The sequence below is a fragment of the Rhinopithecus roxellana genome, chromosome 19 (genome assembly GCF_007565055.1).
Source record: "Rhinopithecus roxellana isolate Shanxi Qingling chromosome 19, ASM756505v1, whole genome shotgun sequence".
Taxonomy (NCBI): Eukaryota; Metazoa; Chordata; class Mammalia; order Primates; family Cercopithecidae; genus Rhinopithecus; species Rhinopithecus roxellana.
Window position 1 is genome coordinate 82,321,890 of NC_044567.1, and position 22,540 is coordinate 82,344,429.

Here is a 22,540-nt window from a genome sequence, read left to right on the forward strand (position 1 = left end):
AAACTTGTTGCTGCTTGTCTTAACTTCAGGGAAAGGAACTTTAAATCACTGCCCCCAAATCAGCATCCACTCGAGGCTAGGCCAAGTGGACACTCAAGCAGCATCTAGGACCACCTCATGGATATAATTAGAGGATAGACGCATAAGCCTGTCTCAGAATAATTCTGTAATTCTTTAACTTTATTTAAGGTTTTGAGGGCTATGTCTGCAAATTCCATTTTTCATCATAGGAATGAGGGAGGAAAGGTGTGTGCCATGGGGAAGTGGGAGTGGGGAACAGGTTCCTAATAGAGTGGCTATGGACTTCAGTCCATTTCGATCCTGAGCAAACACAATGGCATTAGGAAGCTAATAATTCAGAAGTTAGGACCTCTGATGAACACATAATTCAGGCCTGAGCAGCACATCTTTCTGAGCAAACCCAGAGACGGAAACCTCAGTAGCTGAGTGGATGTATTCTTTGGAAGGATAGCAGCATAAGCCTGTCTCAAAATAATTCTGCAATGAGACAGGCTTATGCTGCTATCCTTCCAAAGGGGAGAGGTAATCACTGTCTCTTTCTGCTACTCCTCTGGTTCCACTTTCTGGAGAATTCCCTTCAGACACCCCTTCCCTCAAGTCACCCTGTGCAGCAGACCCGTTTACGTGATCAGTTGTTCATACTCAACTCACGGAGGTATATGTCTGTCACGAACATCTCAAGTACTGTATATTTCATCCCCATTGTCCCCATGGCTTGCAGAAAATCTGCGCTTGCATATTCTCCCAGCACCACTGATTCACTGATTCAGTGAAGCCAAAACTGAACTTCACACTTTTGTCACACAATGGACTTCGCTTTGGATGGCTCCATTTCTAATCCTCCTTCTTGATATTTTAAACTTCTGGTGTGAAACAGAGTTAGCTTTGAGAGACCCCTGTTGGTATCAGGCAGGGTCTAACCAGAAAACCGTGACTACGTTAAGTACTTAGAGTGCAATTCCTTAATGACATGATTAGGTGGGTGATGAGCATCCTACAAGGATGGTGAAGTGAGAAGCAAGCCATTGTTGCTCCTGGGCTGCAGGAACAACAGAAGGAGGTGGTGTGACTGGATCCCAGCATAGGGGGTCCTCTGCTTTTCTGTCTCCCACCACTGCTTTCTGGTGTCTAAACTGTCTGAAGCCAGACTACAGCCAACTGACACAGAATCCAATGCAGCCTGTGTGTATTAGACTCCCTCGCAACATAGAGCAACTATGAGTAGGTGAAGAACTAAATCAACAGATAGCCTCAGAACTGGCAGATTCCCCTTCATATTAGTCTGTCTACTATACATTTAGTCAATGGAGGGTCCACTAACTAATTATAATAGATTTATAAGTAACCAGGGTTGTAAGTGCTCCTGATTTCCAAGTCGGTGTTTTCTTTCTTCTGTTTCTCTCTCTCATACACTTCCACAATCAAGTATGTACAACTTTTCAAAACATTCCCTAAAAGACTGTCAAAATATTGAAAAGTATTCCCTCATGATAATTATCTGATAACTTGGCAAGAAAAAGAAATCCTGTTTTGTTTGCTATAACTCATTTAAAATATTAGGACAAAATAATAATTTTCAGGCTTAACAATCACTTATGGATATTTAAAAGCTAAAGAGAGAAAACATAGGCTATTTGTCCAATTCTTAATTGTTTAGACTCAGTAAATCCAATACTTACAAGAGGAAATGGGCTTGACTCAATTTGAATATGTTGTGTGTGATTAAACATTCGAAGTAGCCCATTGCTGATAATATTCATAAGAATCGGAAAACAGTGCAATCTCTTGGTATTACACACAACTGAGAATCTATAATCCTTAAAACAGAAACAAATAAATAATGTTAATACTAAATTCTTAAAGAACAAAGGCAAGGTTTATGTATAAAAGATCCTAACGGTGCCACATGCTTGCTGTGTGTTCATCTTCAAGTTAACTAAACTTTCTGAGCTTTACCTTCCTCATCTATGAAAAGGAGATACTAAATGGATTGTTACAGGGCTTAAATGACACTCTATTCATGTACATTAAGCGCTAGCACAGAGTCAGCATACAATCAATATGAATTTTTATTAGTATTACTAATTTCAGATAATTTTGTCTTCAATTTGCTGATGGGGAAATTTCAGTTAGTGGAGTTTAAAAGTCTCCCTGACAAGGAGATGCTGTCAGTTTATGATGAAGAAGCAAAGGAAGATCGGGCACGGTGGCTCATACCTGTAATCTTAGCACTTTGGGAGGCCAAGGCGGGCAGATCACTTGAGGTCAAGAGTTTGAGACCAGCCTGGCCAACATAGCAAAACTCCATCTTTACTACAAAATACAAAAATTAGCCAGGTGTGGTGGCACATGTCAGTAATCCCAGCTACTCGGGAGGCTGAGGCAGAAGAATCACTTAAACTCAGAAGGTGAAGGTTGTAGTGAGCCGAGATCACACCACTGCACTCCAGTCTGGGCGACAGAGTGAGACTCTGTGTCAAAAAAAAAAAAAAAAAAAAAGGCAGCAGTAGCAAAGGAATGCTGGCCTTCTGGACAGGAGATAAGCATGAAGTTCATTAAATATTCATGCTTACCCTGCCAAAGAAGCATTTCCCCACTTCCTAAAGCAATCTTTATGTTTATGTACTTCATGTTTAGGAAAATGTTCATGCGTCTATTAGGAGGTTTATTGTTTAAATCTTACCACTAGTTCATATAGTAAATATGTGAGGTAGGTAACATAGTAACTAACAAAGTAATTTCCCTAAACTGGCACAAAGGGATTACATTTTTTATAGCATATTTAGTTTACACAGAACTGAATTCAGTAATACATCTTCAAAGGCTTCTCTTTTTAAAAACTTTACTTTGTAGCAAGAAATAAAGAGGTAGCTTCACTTAATTAGGCCCCTTGCTTTTATTAGAATGCAAATAAGACTGAAGAGTTCTTAAGATTAAGATGTATTTTGAAGCTGAGCACAGTGACTTAGGCCTGTAATCCCAGCATTTTGGGAGGCCAAGGCAGGAGGATCACCCGAGGTCAGGAGTTTAAGACCAGCCTGGCCAACATGATGAAACCCCCTCTCTAACAAATATACAAAAACTAGCTGGGCATGGTGGTGCCTGCCCGTAATCCCAGCTACTCTGGAGGCTGAGGCAGGAGAGTCACTTGAACCTGGGAGGCAGAGGTGTAGTGAGTCGAGATCGTGGCACTGCGCTCCAGCCTGGGTAACAGAGCAAGACTGTCTCAAAAAAAGTATTTTCAATAGTCTTGTTCTCTGATGAATCTCTATGGCTTGACTCTTTTACCCAAATTGACATATGCTAAGGTAGCAGATCGAGAATAATTTTTTCTCAGGGATTTCATGTAGATATTATAGTATCTAATGTATTTTCTCAATATATAAAAACAAACATTCAGGTAGTTAGCTACTGAATAAAATTCCTTAGATCCATAATTATATTGATTGATAATTATAAGCTATAATATTTTTATTGAGTTTAAACAATACAATTTAATTTAGATCCTTTCAAATGTAAAAATTATCTAATTCGAAACAGAGCTAAGATAGAAAATGTTTTACAAAAACTTGGGAAAACTTCACAGTTTATTAAATAACAACCCAGAATGTTTTTCTGAGTCAAGTTGCTGTATACTGGCACTAATTTTCTGCAGTTTTAAAACAACTAACATGTAGTACTTTTTGCTTATTTTCATAAAAGCAAAAAGACAAACATACCTCTTGTTTACCGGACACTATGATAGCGCCATTGTATGAGAGGCCATCAGTACCATTTCTGTTGTCAAAGTCATCTACTTCCAAAAGTATATGTTGATGCTTCAGTGATTTTATAAAATCTTCAATATTTGATTCTAATATGAAGTTAATAAGAGAAGGCCATAGAAAAGTAAGAAAACACATATCAAACTTTTAAAATAAATCATACACATGATTAAAGTTAATATTTATGGAATACTATGTACAAATATCTTTCTTTGGGTATCACAATAATAATATTGACCCACACTCTACCATCTTCTATTTAGCAAATTTTATACCATAATGAATTCGCTTTATAAATCTGTTTAATGCAAATTAACATGTAATCATAAAAATAAGCTAATTCTATTGTATGACTTTTGGTAAACAACAACAACAACAACATTTGAATTGAATAATCTGTGGAGATACAATAATTTCATGAGGAGTACTTCAGACTGTCCAGCCTAAAACAGCCAGTGATAACACTCTTCTCTCTTCCTTGTTCTTCTTCCAAAGAATGGACAGGTAAATATATATGTGTCTGTATAACACATACATATGTTTTACTTTATTTTAAACATTTACATACATATTACATACATGTGTATTGTATAAATATAATCTTTCTTAGGAAGTGAAAGAGGATGTCATCATCAGATCAGGGTTTTGGATATGACCCTAAAGAAGAAAGCAGATGAGAACGTCTGACCGAGAAATATGAGCTGAGAAAAATTCACAGCCTAGAGCACACCAGAGCAAACAACTGAAGGTAAAACCAGTTTCCAGGATACCTGAACTCAGAGTGGATGAATGCAAGAGGGTAAGGTGGGCTCTGAAGCTATAGTCAGGGTCGTGAACTATACCTGAAAAAAGATGACCTGTCAGGCCCCTCCCCACATTTGGCACAGAACACACAGTAGCCGCAGTTGTCCTCAGGGTAAGAGTCCCATATTTACTTACTAAGAGACATTATCTGAGGAGCACAGCTGGGCAAACCTGATGTAACTGCAGACAATAATTCGGGCAAGATGGAATGAATAAGAGGATAAGAAGGACTTTATTTATTTATTTATTTATTTTGCCTTTGAAATGGGAGTTTATAGTGGGCTCTGGGATTGGAAAAATAAGGCCAAACCTTAGATGAATTAGGATCCCTCCACCAAGTGATACAGGGACATGCACATAGAAAATAAGCTTTCCATACACCTTGAGCAGCCACACACCCCACTCCACCTCCACAGTCACTTGAGGTGCAGTGCCATATACTGACCCACATCCACCTAGGGAGACAGGGATTCTCACATTAAAAAATAAACATGTTACCAATAATTGTCAGATTTTGAGAAAAGAGGAAAAAAATGGCACAGAAGCTTCCAACTTAAACCATAAAATACCTAAGTACAGAGACAAAAAAAAAAATAAATTAATACAAGTCCACTGTCCTCAAGAGTGACCAAAGAGGAAAAGAGAGACCTGATTTACTTATCTTATGAGCTCATAGGTAAAGAAACCTTTCTAGATCTCAGAAATTAAACATACAATTAGCATTTAAGGTAGTGAGGTGAATAAAATTTACTTTCCAAAACCCAAATGGAAAACAAGAAGAAGAATGAGAAACGGAAAGGAAAAGACCATTTTTGTTTAAAGACCATACACCGCAGGCCTGAATCGCAAATCCATGGGAAAATCAAATGAGTGAGGGACTTGGCAAGGGAAGACTCTTACTGTAATTTTTTTTTTTTTAACGTCTGAGGTACTAACATAAAAGTTCCTTCTTCAAAGTTAATTAAGCGGTTAGAAAAAAAAAAAAATACTGACTGGGTACAGTGGCTCACATCTATAATCCCAGCACTTTGGGAAGCCAAGGAGGGCAGATCACTTGAGGCCAGGAGTTCAAGACAAGCCTGGTCAGCATGGCAAAATCCCATTTCTACTAAAACTACAAGAAAAAAAATTAGTCACACGTGATGGCACACACCTGTAATCCCAGCTACTCAGGAGGCTGAGGCAGGAGAATCGCTTGAACCTGGGAGGTGGAGGTTGCATTGAAACAAGATTGCACCACTGCACTCCAGCCTGGGCAACAGAGCAAGACTCTGTCTCAAAACAAAACAAAAACAAAACCAACTACCCATTGTTTGGGATAATAAAATAAGGTGTCTTCCTGTATCTTGTACTTAATGAAGGGGCATGGGGGATAGATAGCCCATCTTCACATGGTGACCAGTGTGCATTGTCTTTGTGGTATAGGTTAGGCTGCTGTGTAACAAAGTGATCTCAAAATAGAATGGGTGCGCCAATATAGAAATGTATTTGTCACGTAATAGCTTAGGGTAGTCAGGTAGATAGACATCTTTACTCTTCCAGGTTATACAGTGACCCAAGTTCTTTTTCTCTTGTCCTCATCATCCTTGGCCTCTCCAAAATCAGAGTAAATATGCTTCTCATAAGGTGTTTTCTATAAATGAAGTTTAAATACCCATTTTCTTCTCTTATGATTTACTTTCCCCTCCTCCTGTGCTATTCAACAATAAAAATAACTTATGTCTGGATTTAAATTTTATTTTTCTTTTCACCTGTGTTATTGATGATCAACAGGCTGGTACGGGGTTCCTGGGGAAGTTGTCCAGGAGACAGAAAATACAATTCGGTTTTAAATTCCCAATCGATCTTTTCATTTAACATAGCATACATTATATTTTCGACAATCAAAGGGAACACTGCGATTCCAAATACCAATAATCTAAACAATAAAGAAACATCAGCATATGAATCTCTAGGAATTTTATTTATTTAGTAAGACATTCCACAAGTATTTGTTGAGTGCCAAGCCTGCCTTATGCCTATCATGATTTGGTACTAAAATTCTGAAGGTAATACCCTAGCATGCTACACAGTACCGGAAGGCATTACTATATAAACACCAGGTTATGAAACCATGAAAACAAAACACACCTGCATGTATAAGCCTAATTGAGTGTGAACATTCAAGTATTCCCACTGTCAGAAAACTTAAATGCTGAATTTGTCCACCCCGTGGCAGGAATGTCAGATACTGTGTTCAAAATTATCTTCTAGTTTGAACCTCTTTTGAAACTCATGATCTAACAAAACCACAGTACTCTGCTACTCACAGGGTCAACAACACTTTCGCTTGACGTTTTAACTTTAAGAAACGGAGCCACGCCATGGCAAAGATTTGCATTCTCCAGAGGCGCATGTCACTCACAGCTGTCTGCATTTCAGAGAAGGAAGAGTGAGCCAGCTCCATTTCATTGAGGCTTTCTGAGTCTCTTATCATCTCCACTTGTTCGAAATCTATATACACACACACACAAACACACATATTATAATATTAATGCCATCCTGGAGGCATCACAGATTTTCCTTAGTAATATTAAAAATAGTATTACATGGCCAGGCGTGGTGGCTTATGCCTGTAATCCCAGCACTCTGGGAGGCTGAGGTGGGCAGATCACCTGAGGTCAGGATTTCAAGACCAGCCTGGTCAACATGGCGAAATCCTGTCTCTACCAAAAATATAAAACTTAGCCGGGCCTGGTGGCGGGCGCCTGTAATCCCAGCTCCTCAAGAGGCTGAGGTAGGAGAATCGCTTGAACCTGGGAGGCAGAGGTTGCTGTAAGCCGAGATTGCACCACTGCACTCTGGCCTAGGAGACAGAGCAAGATTCTGTCTCAAAAAAAAAAAAAAAAAAAAAAAAAAGGTTTTACATTTGTTTTATTTTTATAACCAATTCAAAGGAATTATTTAGACAACGTTTTTCAATATTTATTAAGTTTATACTTCACCACTGCCATCTATATTTTCTTCCTATAGTTAAGTTTGTAATTGCCAATGGTGATAAAAAGGTAAAAGTTTAAATCAAATAAAGTTTTGGATTGCTTGTGGTTACAGTGCAAACAATATAAGAAGCATGTTATGATGCCCATATTCTATGCTCAGTGAGAAAATATGCTGAATTCATACCAAAAGAATAATTCACAAAAATGGTGATCTCATTGTGCCCAATATTCGAAAAGCAAAGAAATTCCCAAGAGTATCATTACTTGGAGGGATTTTTAAGAAATCTTCTGCATAAAAATAGCCAATCATTACCACCTAAATATCTACTACTAAGGTATCAATCATTTAGTAGTAGAGGGGAAAGATCATCAGCTCTGAACTGCCAGATTTGTACATGAGTCTTACATCTGTGATTGGGGAAAATCACTTAACTGCTCACAGGTCTGATTTTCTCATTTGTAAACCAGTGCCAATGACACTTCTTGGAAAGGTTATTATAGGAAGATAATGTTGAAGGCATATATATCAATGTATATCCATACATTAAGCATAAGAGGAGCTCCATAATGACAATGATTATTATCACCCATTAAAATATACAAAAGTGGATGCTGAGAATTCTCCCCACTAAGACCTTAGTGGAATTTTGTATATTAACAAGCTAAGAGCAATTTTTATCTTAAAAAAAAATATGTTCAGACCTCATTCCCCTAATTAAGAGCCTTTCACAGCCTGAAGGTATCCTAAGAAGCAGGGAACATCTGAGGATAGGAAACAGTTTTCAAAAGGAAACTTGGTAGACTCCATGAAGGGATCTGTGATCAGTCTTAGTAATGATGCTAAGAAATAATGACAGCCCATCTTAAACAGCAGAGCCAAATTTGGAATGAAATCACATTTCTTAGTGTGAATCACCCATAAGAAATTATAAACACTAAATTGATACATGATCATTTGGGAATCGGTTTTCTGTGAATTACACAAGTGGCTTTACCTTGATCGATAGTTGACTGTCCTTCCAGTTTCATAAAGATTTCATTTAGAGTTGACATGGAAATGTCATAACCTGTCACTCCCTGGTCAGAACACTTATCCAGATTACTGAAAAGATCTAAGGCAAAAAATATGAATAGATACTTTGAAAAACCCCATCGAGAACTAAACCAAGTAAATTAATACTTATTTAAAAGATGATACATAATATTGTTAAGAAAATTATGTCTTTGGAGTATCACAGTAGTCAAAAGCAAAATTTCATGAAAATCCTCTCCTTCTCTGAAATAACTAAGGAAGACCTCTTCCTCCATCCTCAAACTGTCTCATTTCATCTTCCATTCTCAGTTTATGAGCTTCCTGTAGATTTCTCTGCAGAAACCTGAACAATCAGAAAGACCATTATCTTCTCACCTCCACACTACAAACCCATGTATATCTCTACCTATATTCTGGGTCTTCTTTCTGTATAAGTCTTTTAATGGTTTCTCAATGCATTTAAAATAAAAATCAAAGTCAATAACACAACCTCTGAGGCTCCAAAAGAGCCTGTCTCCATCTATCCATACAACCTTACCCACCTCCATTTGCCATTCTGCTCCCTCACTCATTGCCCTCCAGACATCCTCCTTTCCCCTCGACTTGGAGTGCTCTTGACCATTTCTTCTTGTGGCTTTCAGTGGCCACTCTATATAAACCTCAGCCAGACACCAGTCATCACTGTAACTCACTGGCCTTGTTTATTATTTTAGTGTACAATTGTTGAAAAATTTGTATATTTTATGTGTCTACTTTTCCCTATCTAGTTAGATGTAGGCTGTGGTATTTCTAGTTGCTGGAGCAGTGCCTTTTATATAATACTTTCCCAGTACACATTTATTGGGTAACTCTTTCATGGAGATACTTGGATGAGATGGCAGGATTCTAGAAGACTCTTAGATGCTACTTTCTACTTTGGGTGGGAGGATGGGCCAATGACATTATTGAGAGGAACTAGGTGGATGAGACTGTAGCATACACTGTGTTTCCCTATGACCTGCACATGGCAGCAAGGGACCTGGGAGTCCCATGTCCTGAAAAGGATATAAGCATGCCATTCGACTAGCAGAGGCCTTAGGTCTGTGTAAAGGCTGCCATGGGCCGGGAGATGAACAAAGTAATTCTGGCAAAGTAACATATTCCACTAGTGGTACCAACATATAATTCCTTATTCTCCTTCTCTGACCAAAAATGAAAGTGGACCAGTTGCACCTCACAGGGCCTTAGTCCAAGAACAAAATGACATGATAGTCCACTGATCTGAGAAGAACACCATCTTCTATGCTACTGCAAGGACATAGAGAGCTGCCACATTGGGGCGTGAAGCTAAAATCTGGGAATTCCTGCGTATTTGCCTAATGAAACTGAATTATGTAAAAGAGCTTATTTAAGGCAGGTATATAGGGAGTTATACCTTTAACAAACTAAATGTTTAAACCAAAGGGAAGCTATTTAAATCAAAAGACACTGAAATACCTTTCCTCATTTGTAAGATAGGGCAAGTTATAGCACCCATCTCACAGAAAAAACAGTTGTGAGAACTAAAGGAGTTAATATATATGAAACCATTAGAACAGTGCCTAACATGTAGAAAACATTACACAAAGAGCTAGTAATCTTTAGGATTGCTTATCAAACAAAGTCTAAATGGGTGCTGCTACCCAGTTGGCAGGGAACCGAGGGTTGGACACTTTTGTAGACTACGTAAGTTGTTTTTCTCTGCAAAATAACACATGCACAATTAAAATAGAGAAATCCTGCCTTATCCACAGTTTCATTTTCCACAGTTTCAATTATCTACCATCAACTGCTGTCTAAAAACATAAAATGGAAAATTCGAGAAATAATTCATAAGTTTTCAGTTATGTGCCCTTGTAAGTAGTGTGATGAAATCCTTCACCATCCCACTCCATCTTGCTCAGGCTCAGGACATGCATCATCCCCTGTCCAGCAGAACCATGCTATACCCGCCTGTCACTTAGTAGCCCTCTGGGATATTAGAGCAACTGTCACAGTATTGCAGTACAAGGCACCCCTATTTTACCTAATAAGGCTCCCAAAGTGCAAGAGTAATGATGCCGGCAATTTGGATATGCCAAAGAAAAGCCATAAAATGCTTCCTGTAGGTGAAAAGGTGAAAGTTTTCAACAAGGAAAAAAAAAATCTTACGCTGACGCTAAGATCTAATGTAAGAATGAATCTTCTGTCTGTGAAATTGTGAAGAAGGCAAAAGAAATTCATGCTACTTTTGCGGTTGCACCTCAAACTGCAAAAGTTACAGCCACAATGCATGTTAAGTGCTTAGTTAAGATGGAAAAGGCATTCAATGTGTAGGTGGAAGACATGAACAGAAATGTTTTTGGATCGATGGCAGTTAGGTTTGGTTCTATCCACGGTTTCAGGTGTGAACTGGAGATCTTGGAACTATCTATTCCTTGTGAATAATGGGGGGCTAGCTTACAAAGAGAAACTTGTAGCAGAAACCTTTCTGCCCCACCAACATCTCTTCTGGATTCACCTGCACACAGTAAATCTACTTATTAAAAGCACCTGCCTGAGGTCCTTTTTCTGTACTTGGAAGTATTCTAAGCTCATGTTCAGAGTAAGCCAGATGGATGAGAAAGTTAATGCTCTTGTAGGCATCCCTTAATCAACAATGGATGGGGAACAGTGGGTAAGAACCCCAGCTTACTCACCCCTCTGGTGACAAAACGCTGAACCCATTTATTTCATTTATTTCCCTCCCATGGGCATTGCACCTCAATTGCCTACCACAGTAATCTGCTCCAGAATTCAGACTTCCCTGGCTGCCTTCCCTTCCCTCTCACCTGTCCCCATTATCTGCTGGTGCTTCGAGGAAGCAACTACCCAATAAATCAATGGCACTCAATCCTTCCTCTCAAGTTCTGCTTCTCAGGTGGCCAAAACTAAGAAAAAGTCTAAATTAATTAGACAAAGAAAATTACTATAATAATAAAGTGAACATTTTTTCCCAAATTTCATTTATTGTAATCATAGTTGAGTTACCTGGAAATATGTTTGTCCTTTCCAATGGCAAAGTATATACAAGCTTTTCTTTGTTTTTTGTTTTTAATTTAGCATCGGGGATGTGATGAGTAATGAAGGACGTTATTTGTTCTGGATTACATATTTCATTCCTATGTAAACTAATATTTAAAAGAAAAGACAAGTCATTTGCATTTTCTCCACCACTACCACAAAAGAAGAGCTTTAATTGAACACCTAGCTGTAGAGCACTACTTTGCTTGGCTTTATGAAACAAAAAGATGAGTAAATTATAACATGATAGTAATCTGTCAGTTTGAAAATTTTATAATCTATATATAGAAAATGTATAAGCTCAGAACAATTACAAATATACAATTATATAATGTAAATTAAATAATATAGAGTTTTATATGTATAGTTATAGATAAATGTAGGAAGGTGAGAATGTTAGGAAGAAGAGACTTCTTAGGGAAAATAATTATTATACCAGACCATATCATTAGCTAGTAGAGAAAATCTGGCCCACATGCATGCTTTGTTTGGCCATAGAGTTTAAACAATTATTTTAGCCTGGATATACACTGATATGGTTTGGCTGTGTCCCCACCCAAATGTCATCTTGAATTGTAGTTCCCATAATTCCTACATGTCATAGGAGGGACCCGGTGGGAGGTAATTGAATCATAGGGGTGGTGACCCTCATGCTGTTCTCATGATAGTGAGTTCTCAGGAGATATGATGGTTTTATAAGGGGCTTTTCCCTGCCTTCACTCTGCATTTCTCCTTGCTGTCGCCATGTGAAGAAGGGTGTGTTTGCTTTCCCTTCTGCCATGATTGTAAGTTTCCTGAGATCTACTCAGCCACGCTGAACTGTGAGTCAATTAAACCTCTTTCCTTTATATATTACCCAGTCTCGGGTATGTCATTAGCAGCATGAGAACAGACTAATATATACACTTTTTTGTTAGCCACAGTTATCATTACTCTCTGCCCCTAGATTTCTCCTTGTTGATACTGGCTTCTGAAATTATTTGCCTTTTTGCCCTATGAAAGAATAAAAACACATTCCAGAATTATATGGATCAGCTAAGGAAAATGATGGTAGGAAGAAGGTAGAGGTTTAGGCTACACAGAACAGCTACCTGGAAAAATGGCACATGAAGTAGTCCTGCTGTGAAAAGTCAGGCTTGGTTTATCATGTTGAAATGTTGCCAACGATTAACATTGTAAAGACACAGGAGGAAGGAAAGTAGGAAAAGTATTTAGGAAACACTGATCAATCCAGTACTGGTAGAGATGAAGCATGAAGCCAGTTCTGTTTCATAATTGTCCACCTTTTTCATATACCAGTATTGAAAACACATAAGTCCAATCTATTCCCAAAGCCTTTACCTTAGGTGATATCCAAGACCCCACCTTCTTTTCAAAAAGATAGAAGAACCTGCACACTTCAGTCTCCCATTGGACATGATCACTTTTCTATCTGAATGAAAGAAATCAAGTGAGAAAAGACATTGGGGGTCATTCATTTCTTCTTTCTCTAGTAAAGAAAGATGAGGAGCCAAGGCTCAGAAGTGCAAAGAAGAAGTATTCAACAGGGTATAACTAGATCTAGTGTGCATTTTAACATTTGAAATATACATTAAAATTGATGCATTTAAAATGAACTCATGATATTATTCAACCATAAAAAAGAATGAAACCATGTCTTCTGCAGCAACATGGATGGAACTGGAGTCTATTATCATAAGTGAAACAGAGAAACAGAAAGTCAAATACTGCATGTTCTCATTTATAAGTGGGAGCTAAATAATGGGTATACATGGACATACAGTATGGAATAATAGACACTGATGACTTGGAAGTATGGAAGAGTCAGAGGGGGATGGGGAATGAGAAATTATTTAATGGGTACAATGTACATTATTTGGTGATGAATACACCAAAAGCCCAGACTTCACCACTACATAATATATCCATGTAAAAAAACTGTATTTGTACTCAGTTAAATTTATACAAATAAATTAAATTAAAAATAAAATAAGCTCATGAATACCAGTCTATCTGCACCTTCCAATACTTTCTGAAAAAAAAAACCACATAAATTACATGGTATACTCTATACTCTGATGCTAAACAATGAGTGGCTATTTTTCAACTGAATATATATAAAAGAAGATTTGAATGTTTAAATTAACTGATAGCTGATCTAAAAAAAAAACGGGCAATCAGAATTTTTCATTAGTTGTCACTACCTAGCAAATGTACAACCAGAAAGGAATTCCACAGTGGAACTAGATTCCTGTCATCCTCCTGACTGCTATAGAATATAAGAACAGTGCCATCATGAGAGCAGGGCTCTTACCCTGAGAATAGACTTCACTTCTAAATTCCCCAATTGCATCATGGTAATACTGAGATAAAACCAACAATTACCAGCCAGGATGTCAGCCTCATCCATGGACTGGGTACTGAAAAGGATCACATGATCTGCTCTACGCTCTCTCAGGAGGCTCCACACTTGATCTCTGGAAAAAGGATCCAATCCAGTAGTTGGTTCATCTAAGAGCAAAATCTACAGAGAATGAAGATACATAAAATATGTCTCTCATATTAACTGAATCCAGATGATAGCATGAAAAACAATAAATACCATAAAATAATAACCATCCAGTCATTTTTCTCCAACATATATCTATTTATAGTTAAACATAGCAGGCTCTCTCTTGATACATTACAATGAAAGCTCTATCACCTTTAGTGGTAAAAGAACTTGACATTTTACAGACATTCAACCTGCTTCCTTCCCCATGCATAATCTCACTTACTTTAGGATCTCCTAAAATGGCAATCCCAAAAGTCAGCTTTCTTTTCTGTCCTTCACTTAAATGTTTGGCAAGATTATCTTGAATGTTTTGCATGTCCAATTCCAGTAATATTCGTTGTACCTATATGAGAAAATACACAACTTTTAAAATCCAAAATGATTCATATTATGCAATTTTAACCGCTCATTAAAGCAGTCGATATTTGTTATGGGACCTCTTTGCCTAAATTTTATTCATAACAAGGCATATAAATCATTGAAGAGAATTCTGTGGTCATGATTTAATTTGGTAAGTGGGTGGCAGGTCAGTTAATCCAAGCATGCCCTCCTACCTCTTGTTCCACTTCCTGTGGATGAATCCCTTTTATTTTAGCAAACAGGCTGAGGTTTTCCTTCACGGTGAGTATGTCAAATTGAACATTGAATTGAGGACAGACACCAGTTATCTTTCTGATTTCCTCCAAGTCTTGCATTTCAGAGAGATTTTTATTATAGATGGTAACTGATCCTAAGAATAGAAGTTAAAAATAAAATTGGCAAGATAATACATTTTATTAACATTCATAGATTTCATTTAAGAAAATATTGGCATATATTCACAAATGTCTAAAATGATTTGTGAACAACTACTAATTATTCTTGACATAAATATATGCTTATAGAACTGCACATTTGTGAACACAATTTGTGAAGAACTACTAATTATTCTTGACACAAACATATGCTTATAGAACAGCACATTTACCCTGAAATATCATACAATGGAATAAATAAAATAATTTTATAAATATTGCAGAAATATGAAGCATATTCAAAATTATGTAGCTCTTGGAAACAACTTTAGATAAACATTATTTCTCTTAAGTCATCAAATTTAACATTTAAATGAAAGGCATATGCTTGACCTCATTTTATTATAAGACATCTTGCCTTTGAGAAATTTCTTCTTGCTCACCTTCTGTTGGAACAGACAATCCATTAAGAATATTTAGCAGTGAAGATTTGCCAGCTCCACTGTGACCCAGAATTGCCGTGATTTGACCTTCATATATGTCAAAGAGCAAGCCTATTTTTAGAACAAATTATTAGAACAAATTGTTAAATTATTAACAGTATAAACCGAAAGGCATTAGACCGGTCTGGTCCCAATATAGAACAAGGTTATTTAGTTTAGTGGTGTATTTCTCAGCATTTCGATACTTTAAAATACACAACGTTCAATATTTTCCTAATTGTCAAAATAATATGTGACAAAACTGTAATAATTAAAATAATATGTTACTGGTGCAGGATATAGTGACCAATGGAACAGAATAGAAGTCTAATGTGGACCAATGTAAATATAAAAATGAGATTAATAAAATGACCTTTCAAACTTATTAAAAAGATAGTTTATTTAATAAATAATTTTGGGACAACTAAACAAATAAATTAACAAATTGTATGTTTGTAAATTTTTTTTTTTTTTTTTTTTTTTTTTTTTTTTTGCGAGAGGATCACATTCTGCCACCTAGACTGGAGTGCAGTGGAGCAAGTGGAGCAATCACAGCTCACTGCAGCCTCAATCTCCCACGCTTAGGCAATTCTCCCATGTCAGCCCCCTGTAGCTGAGACTATCGGCCCATGCCACCACACTTGGCTAATTTTTGTATTTTTAGTAGAGACAGGGTTTCACCATGTTGCCCAGGCTGAATTCAAACTCCTGAGTTCAAGCAATCCACCCACTTTGGGATTTACAGGTATGAGCCACCATGCCTGGCCTGTAATTTTTAAATGGAAAGTATACAGTGTTTTCCAGGGTAAGAGGGAAGTGATACTGGCTGTTGGGACTGACACATAGAACTGGAAAAATAAAATAGAAGCCTCAGTTTCCTCATCTGCAATGTGAGAGATATATTAATATGTCTTTCACAGGCCTAAATGTAAAATGGTACATGTAAATTACTTAGCATAGTTTCCAGCACACACCAAGTCCTCAATAAAATCTAAGTGTTTATTGCTATTGCTGTCATTGTCATTACTATTCATTATGTATTGCTTCTGGGAGTATGACTTTTTATAATTTTAGCGGGAAATAATTTGAAATATGAATCAAGAATCTTGAAAGTATGCTTCCTTTGAATAATTCTGCTTCTAGAAATTTCTATTCAAGAAACAATTTATGACATTTACAAAGATTGAACAAGGCTGTTCATTCTAGTATTTTTTATTACACTAAAAATTGGAAACAAACTGGATCTCATACACTGGTGTGTTAATAAGTTAATCCTGATATCCATATAATGGAATGCTATTTGGCTTCTGAAAAATAGGCCATAGATAAAAGATTTCAAAAGTGTGTCCCAAAGGTGCTGCAGATGTGCTCCAGAAACTAACTCCATGAGGAAGGAAGGGGAGGCTAAGGGAATGCAACCACTCCCCTGATTTCCCAAAGAGCAGCTTCACTTGGTTCGAATTCATATTCACATTTTTAATGTATTGACGTCCAATGCTTTTAATTTTTTAAGGTGCTATTTTTAAAATGAACAAAATGCTTAAAGAAGTTTTTTGTTTAGACAAAAAGAAGTTCATGACTTGATGGAGTGCAAAGGTAGTTCAAAATGTGTTCCAAAACTTTCAATAATTGATTTAAAGTTATTTCAATATATCCTGAGCTAAAATTAAGAAAGAAATCACAGATCTGGATGGTATTTGATGAGAGAAACCTAGAGAGAGAATAAAATCGCTCATATAAATACATTAAATTCTCAAAGACCTAATCTAAAAGTAATGAATAAGACTGAATTAAAGGATGCTGCATTTATTACAAAATACATGCAATATAAACACAATGGTTGGAGAACTCTCCACTTCTGGAAGGTTCATGGCTCTTCTTTTTCAGCTTTTAAGGCTTCTTTCATAAAAATCATTTTTATTCCTTCTAAAAATTATTTTTAATAAAAGCAAATTGTCCTCCATGAAATGTAGCTACTCACTCTGATGTTTGCTTAAATGTCTGTTATAGAAAACTGTATGTTAGAATATTTTGTATCAAAATGTGTTTTTTCATTTCAAATGATAAATTATGCTTGTAATAGGATATTGGCTTGTGAAATTTAATTCATAGTCAATGGTTTTACTCATCTTGCTTTAGTTAACCTCACCAGTACATATAAACTATGTAAATTCACCAGCTAGTATAAAACCTTTATCAGATTTCAGTCTAGATGTTGTTTCCTCACAGTGACAATATATAAAATATGGTTCATAGCAGATTAATCTTTAAAAGCAAAGATAAATTGCATCTTTCATAGTATGATACCATTTTTATAAATTAATAGATCCATGCAATATCTGGAAGAATTTTACAGCGTATTCTTAATCATGATTAATGTCCAAGTGATAGCGTTGGGTTATTTGCATTCTTTTTTCTTTTGCTTATCTATATGCTTCAAATTTTTTCACATTGAATTGTTTCCCTTTTTTATATTAAAGAAATAAGTGAAAGAATGAAATGTTTCAATGTTTTTCTTTACCTTTCAATGCTTCCACTTTTCCAGACTTTCCTTTATATTCCTTCTTAACATTTCTGATTCTGAAATAACAAAAAGGGTGCTTACTTAGCCAACACAGAAGTGAAAATAGCACAAGCCATTAAGAGCCCTAGTCATAGTGACAGCTGCAGCCAACCACTTTATGTGAAATAAGGGATGGCATAGTCTATTCAGAAAGTAAAATACCTATTTTTGATTAATCATTTCCCCTGAGGTAGAAAATAAAGGAGTCTCTCTCAAGTTACAATTAAACTACTAGTATTTTGTCTAGAAAAGTAGAATGCTGTGTAATTATCCTCACTTTCTTCCTCGAGTTTTAGAATAGTTGGTTCTTTCCCCTGTTCCAGCTCATGTACCTGGGGCCTTGAACTGGCATCCTGCATCCTCTCCATGTCTTGCTTATTAGTTTATTAGTCAGACACTCTGGCACCTGCATCTTTTACAGTCCTCCCTAATAGCTCCTCTTGGAACTCGGCTCTACTTTGGACACAATTTGATTTCTCTCCTCCCTGTATTGTACAAAATTCTCAAAATAAACTTGCCATTTTCACTTCCTGACCTTTAATTCCTCTTCGATTGCACTGTGATTTCTGAACTCACCACTCCAGTGAACCACTTCATAATGAAATCATTAGTGACCTCCTAATTATAAAATACAACAAATACTTTTCCATTCTTATGTATTGGATTATGAGTCACTGTTGATGACTATCTCTTTGTTAGTGATGACAATTGCTTTGCTTCTTATTTTTCTAAATGTTCCTTTTCTGTTTCCTAATAAAGTCTTCTTCCTTCATTAGACACATCAGCTTGATGTTCCACAGGTTTCTCCATTTATATGATGGATCTTCTCACTCGAGACTCTCTCTAGAAGTTTTCTTATTGGGTTTTTTGTTTTAGCATCAACTTAATATTGACTCTACCCTTTTCATTGATCTTTAGACTCACACATCTAATAGTTTGCTGGATAGACAGTCTCTCTCTGTCTCGCTCTCTCTCACACACACATACATACACACACACACACACACACACATACACACACACACACACACTGCTCTTAATCAGTGGTTGTCAATTGTGAATACACATTAGAATTCCAAAGGGAACTGATGCCTGCAAACAACCCTCAGAGATTCATATTATATTCACATTAATTACTTCTCTGCAGAGTTCACAGAAAAAAGATTCACATTAATTGATCTGGGGTGATGAGTTTTTCATGGCAGTAAAGGCTGAGGGTTGGGATGTTTTAAATGTTCTTCCAAATGAGTCTAATGTGAAGCCAGGTTTGAGAATTTAACTGCTCTAAAACTGCATATCCAGAACAGACTTCATTGCATTGTCACCTAAACCCACTCCCCCATCACGCTGGATCTTACTTGGCAGCATGGACATTCAACTACTCTCTTCTTGATTCTCACTCAGATTCATCACTTATCCAACCTGGTATCATTTTTGTAAAATTTAACTCTAAAATAGTTCAAGTCTTGGGTCCATTTTAAAAATTGATATTTTAAAATCCATTTTATTTACTCCTCAATGTTCCTCATCAGCCTCAAAGGGAAAGTCAAGGCTACTTTGTACCACATGAAGCAGCCACTCATGGTCTGCACAGTGACAGCTTTCGGCATCCTCAGCCTTATGTTTTATGTGTCAGGATCACCAAACCACCATTTATATCCTGCACAAAGTTTAGTGCTTTTTGTCTTTTCTGCTGGGTGTGTCATACACATGTACATATGCACATGCACTCACACACACATATGTACATACGCACAAATGAACCTTTTTATCCTTTTTATCTGTCTTATTCTTAAAAGAATGTTCATTGCAACATCATTTGTCAGAGCAAAAAATTAGAAACAACCAGAATATTCTTTAATGTAAGAAAAGATAAATAAAAATGGTAGACTCATATCTTAGAATATTTTTATATAAAAATTAAAATCAATGCATTAGCCCATAGTTATCACTATGAATAGATCCCAAAAAGCAAAATGCTGAGTGTAGAAGCAATATGTAGAAACTTAAGTACAGTCTGATACTATTTATAGATTATAGGAGATAAAAACACACAGAGTTATATCACATATATCCATATCACATATTGTTTAGGGCTATAAGTGTATGGTACAATACGTAAATATATGAATGGAAAGTGGGAACACCAAATCCATTATAAAAGTCAATCCCAATGAAGGAGGGAGAAAATATTTTAAAGAGATCAAAAGGGACCATGGCCGGGCGCGGTGGCTCAAGCCTGTAATCCCAGCACTTTGGGAGGCCGAGACGGGCGGATCACGAGGTCAGGAGATCGAGACCATCCTGGCTAACACGGTGAAACCCTGTCTCTACTAAAAATACAAAAAACTAGCCGGGCGACGTGGCGGGCACCTATAGTCCCAGCTACTCGGGAGGCTGAGGCAGGAGAATGGCGTGAACTCGAGAGGCGGAGCTTGCAGTGAGCTGGGATCCGGCCACTGCACTCCAGCCTGGGTGGCAGAGCGAAACTCCGTCTCAAAAAAAAAAAAAAAAAAAAAAAAGAGATCAAAAGGGACTTTAAATAAACATATAATATATCCATCAAAAATGCAAAGCAAATATGACAATAATGTTTATATCTGTTTAATATGATAATAATGTTTATATCTATTCAACCTGGATGGTGAATATGTCAGCTTTAAAAGCCTAAATTTATTCAGTAATTTTTAACTATTTAAAAGAAAAATAGATGTTCTCTTCTTCGATTTCCCTAAACTTGGGCAGTTAACACTTCTACTGACTAAATAACAGTAGTTAATATCTCTATCCCTACATTTATCACATTGAATTTCATGTACCTATTTATCTTCTTCCCTAGGCTGTGTGCTCCTTGAAAGACAGTTTATTGTTCATCTTTGCAGCCCTAAAGATTAGTAAAGAACCCAGCAGCAGTATGTTTGTTGAATGAATGAATTAAGCAAAGTTAAAAGGTGATGAGTCTCACCAGGTATTTTATTTCAGCATTTCTTTGTAGAATGGAATCCCTGTTGAAGTAAAACTTTAATGTTTTGTTTTAATAAAGAAAATTCCATTTAGAAGGACCTGGTGTTTCCAGATTTTAGACATGAAATCAGACATTTACATTTGGGGCAGGCAGACATCCTACCTGTGTTCTGGGAATATTGCCTGAGTGGTCTATAGTTATAGGAATGCACATATGTGCACACAGTTGCCCCCAGAGAAAATGTGACTTGGTGGTTATGAATAAGGAAGAACCAGTTGTGAACAAAAACTGTATATTTTTACAAATCCAGAATCATGATTCTGGTTAGAATTCTACAAGCTTTCATCCATATCCCTGATACATAGAGCTTAAAGGTTACATATCCTGTAAGCTCTATGTATCTTAGGGGAAAAGTTCCTTTGTATATAAAGCGTTTGTATATAAAGGAGAAGAATTCACTTTTATATAAAGCAGACCACATAGGAAGAAAAAAAATCAATGCCTTAGTGCCTTTTATATTCATACAAAATAGAATTCACATGTTGGAACTGATTGGAAAAGATTTGACATTGTCTAGAGGTGGGGAAGAGTCATGATGCTACTAAGAAATGATCACTGTGAAGAAAGAAGAGATAAAACTTGTGGACTGGAAACTGCATCTACTGTTGGATAGTTGAAAGGCAGTTTTAGACTGCCTTGCAGCCCCAGACCTGCTTTAACAGTCAGTGAGTGTATACCACCTTCTCATTAAAGAGCTACAACATTGACTGCCTAAGCCTACTTTCTTGCTTTGGTGTGGATCTGGGGTGAGGTACCCCACAATGGAGCCAAAAGCTTTAGTGAATAGTACTTGCATCAAATGACTTTCTTTCCCTGGTTTGTCAGTAGCCTCGGGTCTCCACCTGAGCTAAGAATCCAGACCAAGTAACAGGTATGCCTAGTCAACATTGTATACATTGGCTAGGTTTGGAGGCACAGTGGGGGTGTGGGAGAAGAGGGGAGAAGTCAGGAGAAGGTGGGGGTGGAGGACATTTTACTTTCTTTCTTAGGCCACTAGGCAGCAGTAGAAGAACAAAGAAAATTTTGAGGTCTTTGTAAGTAAAGGATTTTGTTAGAAGATTGGATCTGAGAATTACTATAATTTGAATAATAATATAATACAATACGATTTTGTGCCCTCAACTGGTAAAGAAGGATTGATGACACTGGAACTGAGTTTTACGGAATTATTCCTCACTTGGCCTTTCTCATTTGGATGGATATTTTCTATAGAGCTGGTATACTCCTAGCTAAAGCAGAGGAATGGCTGTTGCCCTACTCAGAAAACTTAAATAGAAAACTGGTTAAGAACTAGATGGAGGAAGCCTAGGTATATGGGTTAGGCCTCTTTGTCTTGGAAAGATTTCACTTCCTAGCTATGGTTCTCTATTTATTCATTTTCTTTTGCCTCCTAACATCTCAATAGTATGTTAAGAGCACAGACTGTAGAGCCAGACTATGTGGATTACAATTCCAGTTCTCCACTTGTGAGTTGTGTGATATTGAGTAAAAGGCTTAAGCTGTCATTACTTCACTTTTTGTA

The 22,540-nt window shown here is 36.9% G+C and overlaps 1 protein-coding gene across 4 annotated transcripts in view; it reads right to left on the bottom strand.

The window, feature by feature from the left end:
* Positions 1 to 22,540, bottom strand: part of ABCA6 (ATP binding cassette subfamily A member 6) — a 62,067-nt gene that overhangs the window by 19,954 nt on the left and 19,573 nt on the right. For all 4 annotated transcript variants that reach the window (XM_030922566.1, XM_030922567.1, XM_010353120.2 and 1 more), the window contains 12 exons: positions 17,952 to 18,010; positions 15,392 to 15,502; positions 14,769 to 14,944; positions 14,438 to 14,557; positions 14,046 to 14,184; positions 13,002 to 13,092; positions 11,628 to 11,767; positions 8,563 to 8,679; positions 6,899 to 7,082; positions 6,341 to 6,507; positions 3,741 to 3,874; positions 1,701 to 1,838 (listed from right to left, as the gene is read on the bottom strand). In XM_030922566.1, coding sequence (XP_030778426.1) covers positions 1,701 to 1,838; positions 3,741 to 3,874; positions 6,341 to 6,507; positions 6,899 to 7,082; positions 8,563 to 8,679; positions 11,628 to 11,767; positions 13,002 to 13,092; positions 14,046 to 14,184; positions 14,438 to 14,557; positions 14,769 to 14,944; positions 15,392 to 15,502; positions 17,952 to 18,010 — 1,576 coding nt within the window. The remainder of the gene's footprint in view (positions 1 to 1,700; positions 1,839 to 3,740; positions 3,875 to 6,340; positions 6,508 to 6,898; positions 7,083 to 8,562; positions 8,680 to 11,627; positions 11,768 to 13,001; positions 13,093 to 14,045; positions 14,185 to 14,437; positions 14,558 to 14,768; positions 14,945 to 15,391; positions 15,503 to 17,951; positions 18,011 to 22,540) is intronic.